Source organism: Kwoniella mangroviensis, assembly GCF_000507465.2.
Source record: "Kwoniella mangroviensis CBS 8507 chromosome 1 map unlocalized Ctg01, whole genome shotgun sequence".
Taxonomy (NCBI): domain Eukaryota; kingdom Fungi; phylum Basidiomycota; class Tremellomycetes; order Tremellales; family Cryptococcaceae; genus Kwoniella; species Kwoniella mangrovensis.
The window spans coordinates 2073639-2092708 of NW_027062533.1; the positions used below are offsets into that span (position 1 = coordinate 2073639).

Genomic DNA, 19070 nt, shown 5'->3' on the forward strand with positions numbered 1-19070 from the left:
ATATCAAACATATTCCTAAACGCATATAAATCTCTTAGTCACTTGTTGAAATCGCAGTATTACACGATGTTCTCTTATCCTTTATTTTTCTTTTTGCAAGCTTCGTTGTTGTAATCTATGTGTATATACAATATACAGTAATTGATTTGTTGCCTCTATACATGGGTGAAATTTAAATGCATACAAATATCTGGTGAAATGGTTAGACGAAACTACTCTCGTAGGAGATGCAAATGTACAAGTGACTGTCTATGAACGTAATTGAGAATCCTGACAAAACCAATAAGGGTCATATCGTACTAGTCAAAAACAATGCGATGGACTTCATCATCACATAGGTGGTCTAGCCGTAGGAGCAATCTTGACTTTTCCCATTGGTGTACCACTCCCACTCAGTCCACCTAGTCCGCCTAACCCACTTGGTCCACCAACGGTGGTAGCGAAATTACTCTGACTGGGTGAATTCCAAATATCATGACTGGTAGAAATATCTAACCTTTCCTCCACATCCATTTCCCACCTTTCATCTACCCCTTCATCGGCATCGGATTGTTTGGTCGTATCTTCAACTTCTACTCTCACACCACCTTCATCCAGTATAACCTCTTTACCTCCCTTCTGTCTGCCTCCTGCACCATTCAGCGCTAATGCCTCCAAAGCTCTCTGGAGGTCTTCAGCCAATATGGACGTGTTGGGTCCTTCTTCGGCGATCTGTTCCCATCCCTCTGGGGGTGATCCGGGAGGGGATATCAAGAAATTATGTGGTATTGAAGGAGGGGCGAGATGGAATGATGCTGGATCGGGATTGAGTGGTGTAGGAGGGAGATAATGTAATCGAAGTATAAGTCTGGCATTATTAGATATCAATATCAATATCAGCTGAATGATCTGTATGATTTAGTGTTGTGATGAATCAACTTACTCGTTGGCTTTCAAAACATCGGACTGTCTCTTACTCCTCCTCTTATTTGTATCTTTTGGGGTGAAATACCCATCTTCCCTTTTATCCTGCGCCATCTCCTCTTTCTCAACCTGATTGCGCTGGCGCTGCTGTCCTTCCTGTTCATCGCCACCAGCCCCAGTCTCAGCGGAAGGACTACTTGTCAAATCTAATTTCAACCAATCGCCTTCCTTCTTCGCCCTCTCTGCATCTTCATTAGTCGCAAATACCACTATCGCCCTCCCGAACCCTTTCACAGGTGCCCAATGGACTATATCGCCAAATAAACCATAATGATCTTTGAGCAGTGCCAGGATTGGAGGAGAGAATAACGCTTGGTTGGGTAAGAGCAATGCTAGGGTGTTGGTTGGTTCTTCAGGTGGGTCGAGAGGGGGTGGAGGTGGGATTGAGATGGATCCAGGTGAGCTTGTCATGCTATATTCTATAATGTGCTAATCCTCGAGAGAACAAAGATGATAAAGATGATAAAGATGACAAAGTGAACAAAGAAGAAGACGATATCTCAAGTGGTGAGCTACGACAGTGTAGTGATGCACAGGCACGCCCGACACGTGGCAAGGGGCGAAAAACACGTCATACAGCACACAGCGAGGATAGAGTGGAGGTTGAACTCATCTCATCAACAAAGATAATGATGACGAGTCTACCTCCTGTCCCTTCCTCAACCATCTGCTCATACCAAAGCAAAGAAAGCAAGATGGATAAGACAGCTCTCCTCATCATAGACGTACAGTACGACTTCCTGCCTCCCTCAGGCTCATTGGCCGTTCCAGACGGGCAAGATATCTTACCTGTCATCCACGATCTGCTTGATGAAAACAAGTACGATTGGCCAGTGATAGTAGCTAGTCAGGTGAATTGGCCGTCCGACTTCACATAAGGCTCAGCAGCTGATCGTCATTCCTTATGTAGGACTACCACCCAAGAAAACACATATCATTCGCATCCACCCACCCACCTCATAAACCATTCGAACCTCTACTCGTGCGGGATGCGAGGGGTACGACCTACCAGCAGACATTATGGCCTGATCATTGTATACAAGGTACGAAGGGTACAGAGATTGAAGAGAGTATCAAAGAAAAGCTAGATCAGTGGGGAAGAAAAGTCAGACTGGCAAGGAAGGTATGTTTAAGCCATGCTTCTTAGCCTCTAGCCTCTACATCAAGAGTATCGTGAGAACGATAAAGCTGATCAAAGGCGTGATGGTAAATAGGGTACACATATGAAATTAGAAGCTTATTCCGCATTCGATGGGTATATAACCGAGTTTCAGAGACCAGCCGAACCACCTGCGGAATGGAGTGATGCTCACCCCGGAGAACAGAAATTACCGTCAGAAAGTCCTCTGAGTACATATCTTAGGAAACAAGGTGTTGAAAAAGTGGTAATTGTAGGTCTAGCTACTGATTTCTGGTAAGTGCCCAACATCTCATGAAAAGCTGCAACATGATATCACGATCAGTGGCAACGAGCTTATATACGTATGTTATCGATAGTGTACTTCAAACTGCATTATCGGCTATCTCAGCGTCATTTGATACGCTAATCCTCGGTCCAGCTGTGAGAGGAATATCTCCCGAGGACACAGACAAGGCACTTGTAAAAATACGAAATTTAGGAGGCAAGGTGATAGATCAGAATGAGGACAATTGGGAAACTAGGCTGGAACGCTGGTTCAATTCATAAGCAAATCTCATCCTGTAGATCTGTAACACGACATATAGTATGATTTTAGCCATCATGTACCACAACTCTACGACAGAGTCAGCTCAGAAACACTCATCTCTGAATGGTTGTCGACACTTCGGATGACTTCTGACTCCTCGTCCGTATGTCAATCTGTAGCTTGATCATTTTAATTTCGCTTCTGATTCGAGAGTTTCGGTTCGCCAGAGTGTCTAGGAGACTTTTGCCTAGCAGCAGCTTGGACATCAACCTCAAAATCCGATCCTGATAACATCACGATATCAACTCACCAGTCAAGTCGGTTTCGCCGGGCTCATAGCTCTGCTTTGAGCAACCGGGAGGAGGTGGGTCGGTTGTCTGCAATGGATACATGATTACAGTACAGTAAGTAGGTCACTTCTCGCTCACTCTTAATTTTTGTCTGCCCAGGGCAAATAAAGCAGTCACAAAATGAACTCACACTTGTATGGGATATCCCCATAAGAGAATTTAGCGATTCTCTCATTTTCTGTCTTTCGGCAAAGAGAGTGGCATATTTCGATCGAGCCTTGTCGATCTTATCGTCCAACATCCATGTATGGTGTCCACCTGTTTTTGGCTTTTGGACTCTTCCAGATTTACTCACTCGAGAGCTCCCGGTGTCAGTGATTCCCGTGCTCGCGCCAGGTGGTCGTCTTCGTCTATCACTCTTCAACTCTTGACGATAACTGAAGTCATCGAAGGCTCCTTCAATGTCCACAGGGGCATCATCGTGGGTGGTACAAGAGCTTGGTGGTATTTGCGCAGAGGAAGTTGCTAATGATCCCAAGGTTCCAAACGTAGTGCTCGAGAAAGGACTGAATTCCACCTGTGCGGAATCGAAGTAATTATCGTTGCTGATTCGACCGGGAACAAAAGTAGCCTGTGGATCAAGACTGAAGGCTTCGTTCCAGGTCCAATTGGTATCGATACCTAAAGTCTTGTCCTGTCCCTCTAAAGAAACGTTGTTGTACATGTCGTCATTTCTGAACCCTACGGGATGATGTTGATGTCCTCCGTGACTAGCTTGCAAAGCATTGTCATTCAAGCAGTAAGAGTAGGACCATATTGTTTCTGAGGGGGCTTCCTCCAAGAGACAATCTCTCCAGAAAGCGTTAATCTGACCTTCAAGGGGATCTGGGTTTCCCATATTTCACGATTAGTAGTGTTCAAATCAAGTAACTTTGATAGTGTCGAAGAGGAAGGATTTGACGGTTGTAGGATCAGGTGAATGGATATATATGTACATGCAGTACTGCAGTCAATAAGAAGGGACCACAAGTAGAAGCAAACATGCATGGACTTCGTGTCGACCTTTGTCTGACGATAATGGAATGGTCAAAGGATCTGAATATCAAACCTGTTTCGGAATGATATACGTCGAACAGCCAATGATCGAAATGGCAAATGTCAGCCAGTAATAACGATACTTCAAAAATGTTTCAAATTACGGAGACCTGGAGTGTACAGTGCTGCGTTGGTTCTGTGCTGCTTTGACCTCTATTGTATATGGCCCCGGATAGGAAGTGTTTTAGTGACATATGACGATCAACAAAGGATGGCAAGAGCACGGTTTCCACCCTTTCATCATCCGCAATATTTCGATCAAATCAATCCTGGCTGCGTGTAATATAGAATCAAGTTCACCTTGAATATGATATCTTCGTCCAATCCGTTACTGTATCCTCATCTCTCTCTCTTCTCCTTTCCACACTGTACAAACACTGAATACATCGAGTACTTCATCTATTACTACATGACCTCATTTCGTGGAATATGAGCCACGAATTCCCCCAATGGTACCCAATTGTACGAAGAGTCCCAGCAGAACTACAACCCAGATGCTTGGACAAGGGAAACCATCAATACATACTCCCTACAAATTCCCGAGATTCTATATGAGTCCGCTCCGGAGGTCCAACAAGAGCATAACCCTGTGATGACATATCCACTCGACTCGGAGTCCTTATCACCAGCCACCTCCTCTCCCTATTCTTCCGATTATAGCTATTGCTCACAAGTCGACCCCGACACAATTTCAATTGATGATCTGAATTACCCTATGGACTACAATTTCGAGGTCGCATCCATAGAAAATGGTTTTGAACAGGAGGTAAATGGCAATTCTTCTACTTCGCATATGGATCAGGTCAAGGTCACACAGCCGTCACCTAAAGGGAGTCGGTCCGAGACGCCCGTCACTTCAAAAAGGGTTCGTAACAGATCCTAAGGGAAAAGTACGTATAATAGACAGCCTATTTCACGTACATATACTGTATTGGAGGTGAATGGCTGGGGGACTGTATGACTGATTTGATCTGATAGACCGAGAGCAACAGCTCAGATTCCGAGCCCGCAACAGAGAGTATCTGCATAAGCTAATCCGAGCTTCGACTACGATACAATCGGATCTGAAGAAATTACAATCCTGTTTGTACTCAGCCGAAGAGGAAACGAATACCCTGATTCAAAGTGGGAATTGTCAGACGATGATCTCCACTTTTCCCCACTTTAATTTCGTCACGGCTGACTTAAGCGAAATTGACAGGTACAGAAGTCAAGATCCACCTGAATCAGTCCCGAAATTTTTGATGTCCAGGCAGACGGTTAGGACGCGAGCATCTCCTGTCTCCAATGTAAGTCTGGTCGTACGGTTGCTGTGTGCTATGGGATGAAGATTATCTATTACAGAGGCTCAATCGCGATGGACTTTCTGAAGTCCAGATACAAAGATTGTCAATTGGTAAGCTGATCGTAAACCTGACTGTGTGGCTTCAATTGTATACGCATGTCTTTGACCGACCTTTGTAATCATCAGACAAAGAGAATCAGAAAAGATCTCGTGCAAAGAAATCACAACAAAAAGCCCTTCTGGAAGATAATATCATCAGATACCAGAGCACTGCAAACTCTCAGAGAACGCTGATTGGGATGTATCAAAATTTGTCTAACGATATCAGGACTTACATAGGCCAGCCTCTCAAGACGTACAACGAGTTGGATCTGACTGATCTGGACAGTCAGTTCGGGTTGGCTCTTTCACAAAACAGCCAAGATTCAGTGCCCCCTGTTATCGCTCATCTGGAAGCATCACAGGCCTAGAAGTAGGCCTATAAGGAAGTCCAGATGAGAATGAAACACTATTGTTATCCCGCAAGGTAGTCTTGATATGCGCAATCGCGCAATTTCTGTACGTCATGCATATACTGAAAGTCAATATACATACTACTCGAGTATACTATATCTTGAGTGATAGAGATTTGGGTTCGTCCACATGTTCCCTTATACCGCTTTTCCCTTTCCTTCGCACCGGGATCCATGATGTCTGGAGGCGCTGCGTCTCGAACAATTCCTCTCAACTGTTGTGGACTATATTCGACAAAGGAGGATGGGTGCCGCTTCTCCATCTTCGAGGCTCCTCTGCATTCGAAGCTTTTTCGCCACTTCGGGTACTGCGATGTGTTTAGTAGCTCTTTAACGTGCGCAATGGTTATGAATGGAATGTCGGATAGGGGATTGAGATTCTTACAGAATGATAAGTTAGTAGTTGGTTAAATGAGACTATTGGGACAGCAGCGGGACAAGAAACTTGCACATCTCAGACGTCAGCAGGAGATGTTGCCTGAAAGGTGAGAAAGCACCTTTGTACGTTAAACGTGTCAGGGTGTTGGATTCTTGGGGCGATCTCTTAAAGCAATGTGATCATGCTCTCCGTTCACTGGCGGAGAGCTTGTCCATCACATTTATAAGAGAGATAGTGGAGAATAAAACATAATCGATAAACAGTATCGTGGACAGCAATCATGTAATATGTTGGATGAAGGCTATATACCCTCACACAATCGATGCAATACAGCACATAACATTTCGTCTAGAGCTGGGCCTCCTTCTTCCTTTTCCCATCCATGAAGCCTCCTCCAGAATACACCAAGACGGGATTTGAGATCATTGTGGCATGTATGTGAACGATGCAGGCACTGTTAGGCTTTGATCAGGTGACCAAGGGACCTCAGGCGTAGATGGGTCTTCATACTTACTCAATCGAGCTTTAAGAGCATAGATCTCCTCACTCTGACTGAGAAGCTGAGTCTATGGGAGTAAAGTAAGAACTGGAAGCCGCTTCACGAAATCTCCTGAAAGTCTTACTCACCGACATGTCATATCTATCCTTGACCAACGATTCAAAAGATGATCGGAGCTCTTGGACTTCCGTCCTCAATCGATCATGTTCTACATCCTTCTCATTTTGCTTTTCTGCTTTGAGAGCACGATGCTTCCTGGCCGCCCGGCGATCTTGATTGTGGCAATAGGAGATTCTCGTTAGCTTCCATTTCTTACTCAGACCATATGGTGATCGGAGGGCGTTAGTACACAAAAGAGCCACTGAAATTTTCAAAACAATACGTACTCTGCTCTTTTAGACGATCCTTCCTGTCCTCGTGGTAACTTTCATCAATGCTCGTACTCGTACCGATTGAAGAAGTGGGGCCATCTTTTGGAGACTGAGAAGTTGTATCGAGGCTCTGCAGGACATCCTGGTGGCACCCAATCTGGACCTGATCTAGACTCGGATCGATGGTCGTCACTTCGTCCATATCCATAACCATAGTCTACCCGGGGAACGGTGTCATTCCATGACGAAGCGTACATTCCTGAATTGGAGGAAACGCTCGTGGAACGAATCAGCGTGTCGTTGACTTCTGGCGCCGAAGAGAAGTATCTCAATGGGCCATTAGTGTCTTGATTTTTCGATTCAGGGTCAGAGTCTTTCGGATATCGGAAATAGCCTTCGGAAGGTATGAAGGTGGGATCATCACTCATGTCGTACATGGTCAATGATATATGAGTACGAACAGTGGGATGCAAGATCCGGTGAAGCGACAATATACGAGAGAAGTGCAGGATATGGAGTAAGAAAGACCGAATATGAATGTGAAACGAGACGAAACCTCATTTGTCTTGGAGGAAATCGTAGACAGCTCATATATATTGCGTTGAAGGCATTTGAAATCGAATTTATTGTCCGCTTGCATCTTTCCTTTCTTATCAATTGAGGCGCCGTTGCGGTGAAAGACCCACCTGATGCAATTGCGCCTGACAGTATCTTGATTCTGGTCGTTCTCAACCCATCATAGTCATCATGGTGACTCCTCGAATTCGATTCATCATATCAGATAACGACGTTACTCACATTCGAAAGAAAGTGGCTCGCCACCCTCCCCCAAACGCGAAGGATTACTCAGCTGAAGGTTCCAGTGGAGGAAAGATGAAGTCACGTGATCTGCTTACAAAGTCCATCGCATCCATTATTTTCAGCAGTAGAAGAGGTCCATAAAAGATACGACATGTATCAGCTAATCACCCTTCCATCCTTGAAACAACGAGCAGTGTGAGCGCAAATCAAGATGTCTAGCCAACAGCATCACGGGGAAGATCACGAGCATGAGCAAGAGCATGACGAATGTCAATTCGGCGAGGAAGATATCGTCGAAGTTGTCGAAGATGAGGGTGATGAACCTATGGATGACGATGATGACAACGAGCAGTACGATGGAGAAATCATCATTGGAGGTCCTGGACCAGGAGAAGAGGATATGGTAATGGATGAAGAGGGTGAAATGAGGGAAGACAATTCATGGGGTGCTAATGGTATGTCTATGCCTATGTTTCACTTCAAACTAATTTCCTGCTTACTAACATCCCACAATATGATATAGCATTACATGCGTCTCAACAATCCATATTCACCGTTGCCCTACATCCTTCCTTTCCCAATCCACCATTAGCCGTATCAGGAGGAGAAGACGATGCAGGTTTCTTATACTGTCCTATCCCCTCTTCGTCCGGCTCATCGTCGTTCAACGCCGATAATTTCCCTCCTACCAAATTGACTGGCCATTCCGATTCGGTAGTATCGACAGGATGGAGCTTCGATGGTGAGATGGTAGCTACGGGTGGTATGGATGGTAAAGTCAGGGTGTGGAGGAGAGTCAAGGGTAAAGGTAATCAGGAGAACCAGCAAGCAACGATGGAAGAATGGAAGAACTGGGAATTTTTGACTAGCTTAGAAACTGGAAGTGAAATTACTGTGAGTTGATCAGCTAGTGTATCAATTCTGAGGATGATAGCTGATAAAACATTGACGGGTCATCAGTGGTTACAATGGCATCCTAAAGGAAATGTCTTGGCTGCAGGATGCGAAGATGCAACCGTTTGGATGTGGAATCGTAAGTTTGCCTACTTACCGACTTTATGAACAAGATGAACATTTGACTAAAACAATACTTTACAGTACCATCCGGAAACACACTCACCGTACTCTCCTCACATACCATGTCCAGTACATCCGGCTTGTTCCCTCCACCTGCTGGTCGTCAACTTCTGACCGCGTCGTTAGACTCATCATTGATCCTGTGGGATCCAAGGACCTCCGTACCCGTATGGAAATCATCCATGTTCACTGCAGCCAACTCACCTGAACTCGACCCTTCAGAACACGGTATAACGTCTTTGACAGTATCGCCCAACGGTCAGATCGCAGCTGTAGGAAGTGCATCGGGTAAAGTGAAATTGGTAAATCTCACAAATGGATCAACCCTGAATACTCTCGTGGGTCACGCCGAAGGGGAAAGTATAGAAGCTTTGGTATTTGTTGATCTACTCGGAGGAGCGGCGGGAGGTGGAAAGGGAGTGGTATGTGTTAGTGGAGCAACAGATGGTAAAGGTTTAGTATGGGATGTACATACTGGTAGAGTAAGGGCGGAATTGAAACATGATGTGAGTGATTCTTCTCATTTCATGTTGATTCAATGTCTTTTCGAGTTTCGATGCTTACGGTGTGTTACATGGCAAATAGGAACCTATAACCTCGATCGCCGCTCACCCCGCTCCATTCCTCCATCAAGTCACGACCGCCTCAGCTGACTCGACCTTGAAAACATGGGACATCAGGACAGGCGCATTGTTAGCTACCCACAAAGGTCACGTAGGCGTGGTGAATGGTGTAGCCGTCGCTCCGGTCGAAGGTGGTCAAGCTATTGTCAGTGCAGGTGACGAAGGTGTAAGCTTGGTATGGAAGTTGTAGGCGGAATAGCGGTATATGTTGGACTTTCAGATCAAAGTTGCACAATCAATCCTAATCTGGGTTCGTACATAATCTTTCATAATAGTATAGAATGCATTATTTGGTTGGTCATTGATCGAGCTTATTAATCTGAATTATCAATCCTATGTGACTGGTAATTGCCATGGCCAGCAGCCAAACGAATCTACTCAACGTCATCCTCTTCATCCCCCTTTCCCACCAAGCTGTGTTCTTCCTCCTGATCGTGTTTCCTTTGATTACCACCACTGCCAGGTCTATATAATCCCGTAGCTAGATCACTGACCCGTCTAGGAGCACCGATGACAGAGCTAGAGAACGATCTCGAGACATTGCCCACAGTCGAAAACATATTGGATGTCCGTCGTCCAATCGCTAGAGGATATCCGTCAAGGGGTGAATTGGGATTGGGTAATCCCTCAAAGAGCGGCGAGGATGGACCGAACGACGAAGGGGTAGGTAGAGGTGACGATATAGGTGAGATTCCGAAGAAAGCCGACCGATTAGAAGTGGTAGGTATATTTATTGTTTTCAATTCGATCGTTCCCCATACATCATTCCTCTTTCCTCCGGTTTCTTGATCTGTTAAATCCATCCCATCAAGTTGAGTAGAATGAATAACCCTTTTGATCTCCGTCAAATCACTTTCTATATTCTCTATTCTAACTTTCAACCTCTTATATCCCTCATCTTTACTCTCGTCTTTCGCAGATATGTACTCTTTCACTTCATTCATTATATTCTCCTTCGATTGGTTCTTCTTCGTTTTACCTACGTTCAATAAAGCTTCGAACCCCCTATACACCCTTTCGTGATCCGCCAAGGCGATTTCAACGTCCACTCGAGCATCTTCGATCACTTCGTGTAAGCCATCTAGAATAGATGTTAAGATAGGGTCACCAGACGAGGATAAAGCGGGCAATTTCGATAAATGCAGGAAGTTTGATTTTCTATTGGATTTGGGCGATGTCGCGGAGCTAGCAGGTTGATCGAGGGTTGGTAAGCTGTTTCGTAAGCCATTCAAAGAGTATGTCAAGTCGTGTAGAGTCTTTTGCAAGGGAACATGTCGGGATGTTATGGGTTCGAACATTGTTTCAAGCTGGGTGGTTAGAGGTGAAGGTTCAGGGACTGATGAGATGGGTGTAGGAGGTTCTGCGTGAGTGGGCGTAGGTTGTATTGTTGTTCTTGTCGTCTGTTCAGAATCTAGTTCTTGAGGGCGTTCGTCCGCGATTAGATGTATCTCGTTCTTGTCGGCTACGATACCGTTCTTCTGTTCTTGGGGATCTCTGGTCTGATCATCACGCGCGATGTGTTGTTCATCAATGTCAATGTGTTCATGTTCGGGATCATCCAAGTCAAACACCACATGTCCATCATCACCTTCATCCGCTTTAACACCTTCCACCGCTTCTTTAGCTAACCAATCAACTCTCTGTCGTTCAAGTTCCATCCTTTTTTCCGTCTCATCCTGCAAATCAGCCACTAGAGTAGTAACCAATTCTTCGGCCAGTAAGATCCTAGCTAGTGACTCTTGCTCGTGATTCCGTTCGATCCCACTGGTACTCTTTGTTTTCGTAGATTTATTGATCAATCCACCTAATCCCCTCCATGATCTAACTTTATCGTTGTTCCCACTTTCTCCTTTTTCTGCCTTGTTAGTCGAAGAAGATATGATATCAATCACTTCATCTAATAATCCTTCCAGTATATCAGGTTCAACCACAATCCCTTCAATATCGTTCCTAATCTTATCAACTTTATTCAACCATTTCTCAAATTCGCTCTGCATCTTCTCCTGAATAGCGATCAACTTCAACCTTAGAGAAATCTCTCTTCTTCTCCCTGTTGATTCCCTCAAAAAACTTTCAAGCAAATCATCAAATTTCTCATTCAACTTTTGATTCTTCTCTTTCTCCACTGTCAGTTCGGCTTTCAAATTACCCAATTGATTACGAAGTGTTGAAGAAGTAGCATTCGACCTTTTACGTAGATTGTTCAAGTGAAGATGTAAGGTCTGGTGAGTTTTCTGAGTGAAATTCATATATCTCTCTACGACTTTAGAAGCGCTCTCGTCATCTCGAAGTGCTTTATCCCGTTCGTTCTCAGCCTCTACCCTCTTCTGCGACTCAGCATCGAGCTGTTCGTTCGAGACGTTGAATGAATACTCTAGCTCTTCTATCTTGTTCTCGAGTGAATGTATATGTTTGTCCTTTGAGATTAAGAAAGAAGTGAAATCTTGGAATAACTGTTGAACACCCTTTTGACCAATCAGTAAATTCGAGATCGTTTCGCCGGGCGATACGGGAACAGACGAGGGGAGAGTGGTAGATGAAGTGGCTGTCAAAGGAGGAGTATCGAGGTCATTGCACTGAGATGTTGAATTATCGCCGTCGAGAGATAAGCGCTGTAAAGATGGGGCAAGGAATATCGACGAAGTGGGTTTGGAGGGTGTAGAGGGAGGCACAGCCGTTGGGTCGAGGGAATGTACGAGCGTTTGATACTCTTCCAACGCGAGGTCACTGTAAAGTCAAGCAATGTCAATCAGTTTGCCGATATACCCCAGCATGTTGTCGTAGTCTCTGAGCATGATGTACTCACCAAAGTTTCTTCATCTCCTCCATCTTCTTTCTCTCCCCCTTCTCCCACTCCAATTCTTCCTCCCTATCTTCCTCCACCCTCCTGAGCTCATTAATGATCGCCCTGTCACCTTCTCTCTCCTGTTTTATCCGCTGTAGCTCTAAATGCGCTTTGCTCAGCTCCGACTTTGTGGAGGAAAGCTCCGTCTCGGTTAAGTCAAGTTTGGAAGACAGACGACGGTGGGCAAGGGAAAGTTCAGTGAGGGCGTTGGAAGTAGGTAAGGGAGTAGGCGGAAGAGTATTTGATCTACAATGGTACCATTCGAACGATTAGCTCCCTTTCCCCTGATATAATGATGAGGCCGTGCCTCTAGTAGCCAGCAATGGATGACATTGGGTATGAATGCGATTGAGGATGTATCTGACTTCAGACGATACTCGCCTCAAAACCTCTACCTCCCTCTCCAAAACATCTTTCTCCCTCGTCCATCTCTCCTCTTTCTCCTTGCTCAACGCCAATTCCAATCTTACCCCCTGGAGATGTATCGAAGCCTGATGAGCGGCTTTCTGGTACTGCGCTAATTGTTGTCTGAGCGAAGTCAATTCTGCGATTAACGGATGGGAGGTATGTAAAGGGGTGATGGGTGGTGATACCTGCTGATGCTGTTGATGCGCATTTTGGGTTGTCCTACCAGTGAATTTCGACTTGATCTTGGGTGAAGATGGTCGGGAGAATGACATCTCGCCAAGAGAGTACTACGGTTCAAAAGAGGATCAGAGCCTTCGTGGTCTATCTGGGCCTGGCTTAGATATGTCCAGCTGTATTCGGCTTTCAAGACAGGTTCCTGTATTACTGCCTCTGGCTCGTAGTGAAGTTCTCGTGAGCTGGTCCTTGCAAGACCGAGGTGATGATAGAGTGCTGAGTTGTTGAACAATGAAGTACAATGATGGCCCTTTGTGTTGTTGTCAGGTAGTGTGCGCAGTGATCACTTGCCATCACATCTTTGTGACTTTGTTTTTGTCTTTCGGTGACAGCACTCTTCCATCGGAAGTATCAGTATGAGCATACCACCCTGCCTGAGACTGATTCTTCATGATCATCGTTTCATAGAGGCTATACGTTGCCGATAGGCTACAACTCAGAAGGACGTTCGCAGATGGGGTATCAAATGCATTGCATATTGAGCATGAGGATAATGAAATTGGGTGGGATAAACACATCTTCTCCTCTACCTAAAAATCTTCCTCAACTCCTCCCACTTTTTCACTTCGAATCTAAATTATAAATGTAAAACAATGGTAGATGCAATGCGAATGGATGTCATTGATGTAGAGAAGCATTGGAGTGTTTGCTTGTCTTCCCTTACATCTCATCATCGTCCGCTCTATCCCTGTGACATGCCCCCCGATGATGTAAGCGTGAGCGCTTAATCGGAGTCGACAAAGAAGTACGATCCAGCTGATTTCTGCTCTTTATCCTTCAGCGAATCCATCTTGTTGATACGTGGTCGGCTATGCATGTCAACCATGAGTTAGTACAACAGACATGGGGGAAAGACTGAGAAAGCAAGACTCACAAGTTGGTAGGATCCCTTCGGAATGTGATATCAAGCGATTTCAAGAATTTGTTCATACCAGTCAACAAACCTTCAGGTCTATTTAAGGGAAAAGCAAAAGTGAGCAATCGTCCTTGTGATGGGAAGGGGGTCGGAGACTCACTTGTTGGCAGTGGATTCTTTACCTGGAGTACCTTCGAACAAGATAACTCTGTCGGCAAGATATGTAGCCATGATCTGAGTTTCACAGTCATCAGCACCTGTGCATTTGGCAGACAAATAATCTTGATTGATTGGAAGATGACTCACGAAATCGTGTTCTACAATGAAAGCAGTCCTCTTTGAACTCATGACGAACTTCTTGATAACCTTTGAGGCCAAGATACGTTGTTCCGAATCCAAGTAAGCCGAAGGCTCATCAATAAGTAAGACGTCGGCCGGTACACCCAACACCAAACAGATGGCAACTCGTTGCAACTCTCCTCCGGATAATCTATAAAACAACAAGCTTAGTTTATGGTCTGACAGGTCTGATACTAAACGACTAGCATGTCAAACGATGAAAGATACACAACTTTCACTCACGTTTGTACATCTTGGTCCATGATAGGCTCGAGGTTCATAGGTTTTATCACATCACTGTTGAATTGGGGATCTGATCGAATCGCAAGCTCAGGATCAGCAAACAGCCTCTTATGACACGAAGATCAAAGAAAGACTATACTTACGCATGAACATAGCCTTGATTCTCTTCAATAACAACATTCTGACTGAACCAGGGAATTTAGGAGAGACTATAACAATGCCGTCAGCTACATGCCTGAATCGCATTGTCATGTCACTCACTGGTTTGTGGTTTCATAGATACTCTCAACTCAATTTTATCCTTGACATCATCCGGATCCATCTTACCGCCCAACAACTGTACCAGCGTAGTTTTACCCATACCGTTTTCACCCAACAAAACAATGATCTCTGAATCGGAGAAGGAACCTGTTTTAACGTGTAGTTTGAAGTTACCCAACGTTTTGGTCATATTTGGATAATGGTATGATTTCATCTTGGGTGCTAATGTCTCGTCGACGGTTTCGGCGATTTTGAATGTGAGGGATTCGTCTCGGAATCGAAGGTTTTCAGTGGGGATCATACCATCAAGGAAGATGTTGATACCTGGTACAGTTACAAATTGTATCAGCTCAACTGTCCCTGTATCTATGCGGGACATTAAAGGGAGTATGATAATTGAACAAATCACTCACCTTCTCTGACTGAGTAAGGCATGGTAACCACACCATAAGTACCCGGCACACCATAAAGCACACAGATGAAATCCGACAAATAATCTAACGTAGCCAAATCATGTTCTACCACAATCACATAGTTCGTTGGGGTTACCAATCCTCTAATGACCTTGGCAGCAGCGATACGTTGTCTGATGTCGAGATAAGATGAAGGTTCGTCAAACATGTAAATATCCGCTTTCCTCACACCTGCAATGGCAATTGCGAATCTCTGTAATTCTCCACCAGATAATTGTCCAACTTCACGATCTTGTAAATGTTTCAATTCCAAATCTTCTTCCAATTGTGATCTATTTGGTAATTCAGATTGTTTATCGAACATCTTGCCCACAGTCATATTTGGTATTTTTATTGATCTTGGAATTTGATCAACATATTGTGGTTTGGTTACAGCTTTGATATCATCTTCTAACACCTTTGTGAAGAAGTTTTGTAATTCAGATCCTCTAAAGTATTTTAGGATTTCTTGCCATTCTGGTGGATCATCGTATCTCCCCAAATTCGGTTTCAATTTACCACTTAAAACTTTTAATGCAGTAGATTTACCAATACCGTTGGTTCCTACTAGACCTAGAACCTGACCTGGTCGAGGAGTGGGTAATCGATGGAGTTTGAAGGCGTTGGCATTGTATCGGTGGGTAACGTGGGATTCTAAATTGGTAGGTAAGTTGAGGATTTGGATGGCTTCGAAGGGACATCTGTAAGATTAAATCAGCAAAGTCAGCATTCCACTGCGGTTGATTTTGGTGATGTTTTGCATAACCCACTTTTTCACACAGATACCACAACCAATACACAGTTCTTCAGAGATGAAAGCTTTCTTATCCGTTGGGTTCACTTCGATACACAATTTACCCATCTTCACCACTGGACATGATCGCTTACATTCCTGTCGACTGATCAAAGGAAGATAATCAAAGTCAGCTCGCTGTGATCCTCTTTGCTTGATGGTCAGGCTTACCATTTCTTAGGTTTACACTATGAATAAATACAGCTGATCAGTACGACGAGATCGGTACCAACCAAGCTGGCAACTCACCTTGTCGTCAGAGACGATAGCTACACGAGTCAACTTATCAGACATTTTGACTTATCCTCCTTCCCTTTCTTTTCCTTTCTTTCGCTGGTAGTTCGTCCGTCTATGCACTGAAATGGCCCGCTGGCAGTAAATCGCTTGCCGGGTCGTCGTTATTAGCCAATGTCGAGGCGTGAGTCTGTACTTTGTGGTATTGATATAGGATACCTACCTTGCTTTCTTCTTTGTGAGTGACGTTACGTTCTTTGGCTGAGAGCGGCGATTTTTTCAGTCCTTTTGATTGAAAACTTGAATTTCACTCTTTGTTCGTTTGGGTCCCATGCCTATCTGAGTCGTCCAATGAAATGAGGGACAATGCACAGAGCATAGGCACACGGAGTAACCCCAGGTTATCACCGTGCCTTGTGTCGACGCGTCTGACGTCGAGCAATGTCATGTCATGTTCGAGTTCAGTCATATATCCCATACAACTGCCATCGAGTACATCTGAAGCCTAGAACAAGATGACATGATGCGAATATGACGACAATCGCCGAACCACCGACTCTTTTAGCCGGACCAGGCTTCTCGATAAACCACTTGGCGTTCAGCCTGGATTTGTCTTGCCCTCTAAACCTTCCTTCGAAACCTCTTGCAGCTGGATCGGATTGGCCGTACCAGATAGCGTGAGCTATGTTCAACGTCTCCTCCCGTGACGATCAGCTGACGTGTCATAATGAACAGTGGGCGGAGTAGCTCTTTTGAAGAGACCTCCGAGAAATTTGTCAACAGAAGATACTATGAGACCTTATACTTATCGGAGGTAAGTCGATCACTGGTCGCAACCAGAGCATACCAGACCAATGCTGATGTATTAGTATCCTAGACATTATCACCTTTGTCTGGATTTACAGCCGATCTCTTCCGACTACCTAACCTCTCCACTTCAGGAGAACTGGTCAGACCCTTACTACGATCTTTACCTCAAATCGAATATAGACATCGTAAAATCATCTTACCATTCTTATCATCCTCGAAAGGCACAGAGGACTTGAGCGAAGTAGAAAAGAATGTGGCCAAATTTGCTTTAGAGCTCAGACTAGGAAGTAGACAGGCTCTAGATGAAGGAATAATCCCTACACCAAAGAAGATAAGCGATGAGCTGGAGAAGAGAGAGTGAGTCAATCTACCAGCGATCATTTTGACAATGGGTCGAGGTTGATATTTCATGTCACTAGAACGTTGATGCAAATCATTTTGCTTCTCACCTACATCACGCATACACCTGACCCTCATGCTGTGCAGAGTAAGAAACGAAAACGTAGTAAACATTCCTCACCAGCCGACCCAGATAACGATTCACCCACATCCGTCAACCCATCTGAAGATCCCAAGACGGCCTTGGAGTTATTGATGGACCGTTTGAGCGTTTGGCAAGCAGTCTCAGAATTAGGCCTGAACCTACCTACCTCAGATGAGATAAACAAAGTCAATGGGAAAGCAAAAAGTAAAATGGACGAGAATGGTATAGCAAATATGTTGGGTAGATTCTGGAAATCTGTTATGTTACCATAGTATGTTACAAATCAATTTCTGGCCTCACCTCCTCTTTTCCTTCGGCGTGTACCAATTGGAAGAATGTGACAATTGATCATGGATGTTTAAAAATGAATTTGTAGTTTCTTACCTAAACAACCTGATCTATGCTCATTATTCCACCAAAAAGTATTCGGTCATCCTCTACCACCCAAACTCCTTCCCGACCCCACCACCACCACGAAAAAACCTCGTAAACCTAAATTGACCAGACCATTGCCGAATAGCAAGGATTCACTCATCCCTCCTCCCCCTTCGATGAGATACGAAAGACCAAGGTCAGTATCAAACGAAGGAAGATCGTTATCTAGAGTCTCATCTCGAGCGGGATCGAGAGCCCCTTCGGAGAATGGTTCATTCAGAGATTCACCTCCTAGAGAAAGTAATTTGGGAATGAAAAGGAATTCATCACGTACGAGCACAGGTAACGAGAGTTTACAAACTCTGGGAATGGGCATGGGAATGAGAAGATCAAGGTCTAGATCACAATCTATTGATCCCCATCCTATAGTTGGTCGATCAGACAGTCTATCAAGATCGCTTTCCACCGGTATCGCAGCGGCTAGTAGTATGAATAACAAGAAGACGGGGCTGGTGAGGAACCAAAGTACGAACAGGGATTTGTTCAAAGGTAGAGAAGTGGGATTGATAAGGAGGAGTATGTCCAGTAGGAAACTGGATAGAGAGGAAAGTCAAAGTCAAAGGTTTGGATTGTTGGGAAGGAAAACGAGCAGTGGTATTCAATCACAAGCGCAGAGAAGAAACTCGACGGATGGTGAGTTTTAGCTGATAAGTGATCTCAATATATCATCTACTCTCGCAATGATACCTCTTTCCTCAATCAGAGCGAGAAAACTGATACGGAAATACCTTTGTTCCGCAGAATCGCAAACTCAACCAAATACTTTGATCCTAGCTACACCGTCCAAACCTCGCCCATTCTTTAAACCCTCGCGATCGCAATCGCAATCTCAATATTGGATCCCACCTACACCTATTCAAGAAGAACAACCGACCCCTCGACCAAGTTATATAGCCGAAACCCCCCTTGCACCTTCTCGAATCCATAGAGATACGTTACCCCTTGGTGGGATGCCTGATGAGAAGGACGAAGATAGTGATGATCCCCTGGGAGAGTTGTGGGAATTGACTGACGAGGAAGAAGAGGATGATTTTGGGCAGAGGAAAGGTAGAGGGATGGAGATAGTCCCTGAAACTCCTATGAAGTGAAAGTCTCGTTTCGACAGTAGTCAATG

General features: G+C 44.7%; 7 protein-coding genes across 7 annotated transcripts; 3 read left to right on the top strand and 4 right to left on the bottom strand.

Annotated features, from left to right (window-relative positions):
• Nucleotides 1-330: 330 nt before the first annotated feature.
• I203_100764 (uncharacterized protein) lies at nucleotides 331-1374 on the bottom strand (the record flags this gene model as incomplete). Its single annotated transcript, XM_019149963.1, has 2 exons — nucleotides 331-847; nucleotides 923-1374. 2 exons carry the CDS (start codon nucleotides 1372-1374, stop codon nucleotides 331-333), a joined length of 969 nt encoding a protein of 322 aa, XP_019000659.1.
• Nucleotides 1375-1658: 284 nt separating this feature from the next.
• On the top strand, nucleotides 1659-2650 carry I203_100765 (uncharacterized protein; the record flags this gene model as incomplete). Its single annotated transcript, XM_065516720.1, has 5 exons — nucleotides 1659-1814; nucleotides 1874-2086; nucleotides 2178-2218; nucleotides 2267-2377; nucleotides 2461-2650. 5 exons carry the CDS (start codon nucleotides 1659-1661, stop codon nucleotides 2648-2650), a joined length of 711 nt encoding a protein of 236 aa, XP_065373538.1.
• Nucleotides 2651-2819: 169 nt separating this feature from the next.
• I203_100766 (uncharacterized protein) lies at nucleotides 2820-3818 on the bottom strand (the record flags this gene model as incomplete). Its single annotated transcript, XM_065516721.1, has 3 exons — nucleotides 2820-2862; nucleotides 2928-3007; nucleotides 3111-3818. The coding sequence occupies 3 exons, from the start codon at nucleotides 3816-3818 to the stop codon at nucleotides 2820-2822; spliced, it is 831 nt and encodes a 276-aa protein (XP_065373539.1).
• Nucleotides 3819-8073: 4255 nt separating this feature from the next.
• I203_100767 (uncharacterized protein) lies at nucleotides 8074-9752 on the top strand (the record flags this gene model as incomplete). The annotated part of the gene is made up of 5 exons (XM_019149959.1): nucleotides 8074-8317; nucleotides 8386-8756; nucleotides 8823-8895; nucleotides 8961-9445; nucleotides 9525-9752. The coding sequence occupies 5 exons, from the start codon at nucleotides 8074-8076 to the stop codon at nucleotides 9750-9752; spliced, it is 1401 nt and encodes a 466-aa protein (XP_019000655.1).
• Nucleotides 9753-9936: 184 nt separating this feature from the next.
• I203_100768 (uncharacterized protein) lies at nucleotides 9937-13087 on the bottom strand (the record flags this gene model as incomplete). Its single annotated transcript, XM_065516722.1, has 3 exons — nucleotides 9937-12289; nucleotides 12369-12653; nucleotides 12789-13087. 3 exons carry the CDS (start codon nucleotides 13085-13087, stop codon nucleotides 9937-9939), a joined length of 2937 nt encoding a protein of 978 aa, XP_065373540.1.
• Nucleotides 13088-13773: 686 nt separating this feature from the next.
• On the bottom strand, nucleotides 13774-16287 carry I203_100769 (uncharacterized protein; the record flags this gene model as incomplete). The annotated part of the gene is made up of 11 exons (XM_019149957.1): nucleotides 13774-13858; nucleotides 13924-14001; nucleotides 14066-14139; nucleotides 14212-14395; nucleotides 14488-14557; nucleotides 14631-14696; nucleotides 14749-15072; nucleotides 15162-15901; nucleotides 15971-16099; nucleotides 16165-16181; nucleotides 16243-16287. The coding sequence occupies 11 exons, from the start codon at nucleotides 16285-16287 to the stop codon at nucleotides 13774-13776; spliced, it is 1812 nt and encodes a 603-aa protein (XP_019000653.1).
• Nucleotides 16288-16758: 471 nt separating this feature from the next.
• Nucleotides 16759-19044, top strand: I203_100770 (uncharacterized protein; the record flags this gene model as incomplete). The annotated part of the gene is made up of 6 exons (XM_019149956.2): nucleotides 16759-16904; nucleotides 16963-17041; nucleotides 17105-17394; nucleotides 17457-17792; nucleotides 17898-18589; nucleotides 18698-19044. The coding sequence occupies 6 exons, from the start codon at nucleotides 16759-16761 to the stop codon at nucleotides 19042-19044; spliced, it is 1890 nt and encodes a 629-aa protein (XP_019000652.2).
• Between the last annotated feature and the right edge of the window lie 26 nt (nucleotides 19045-19070).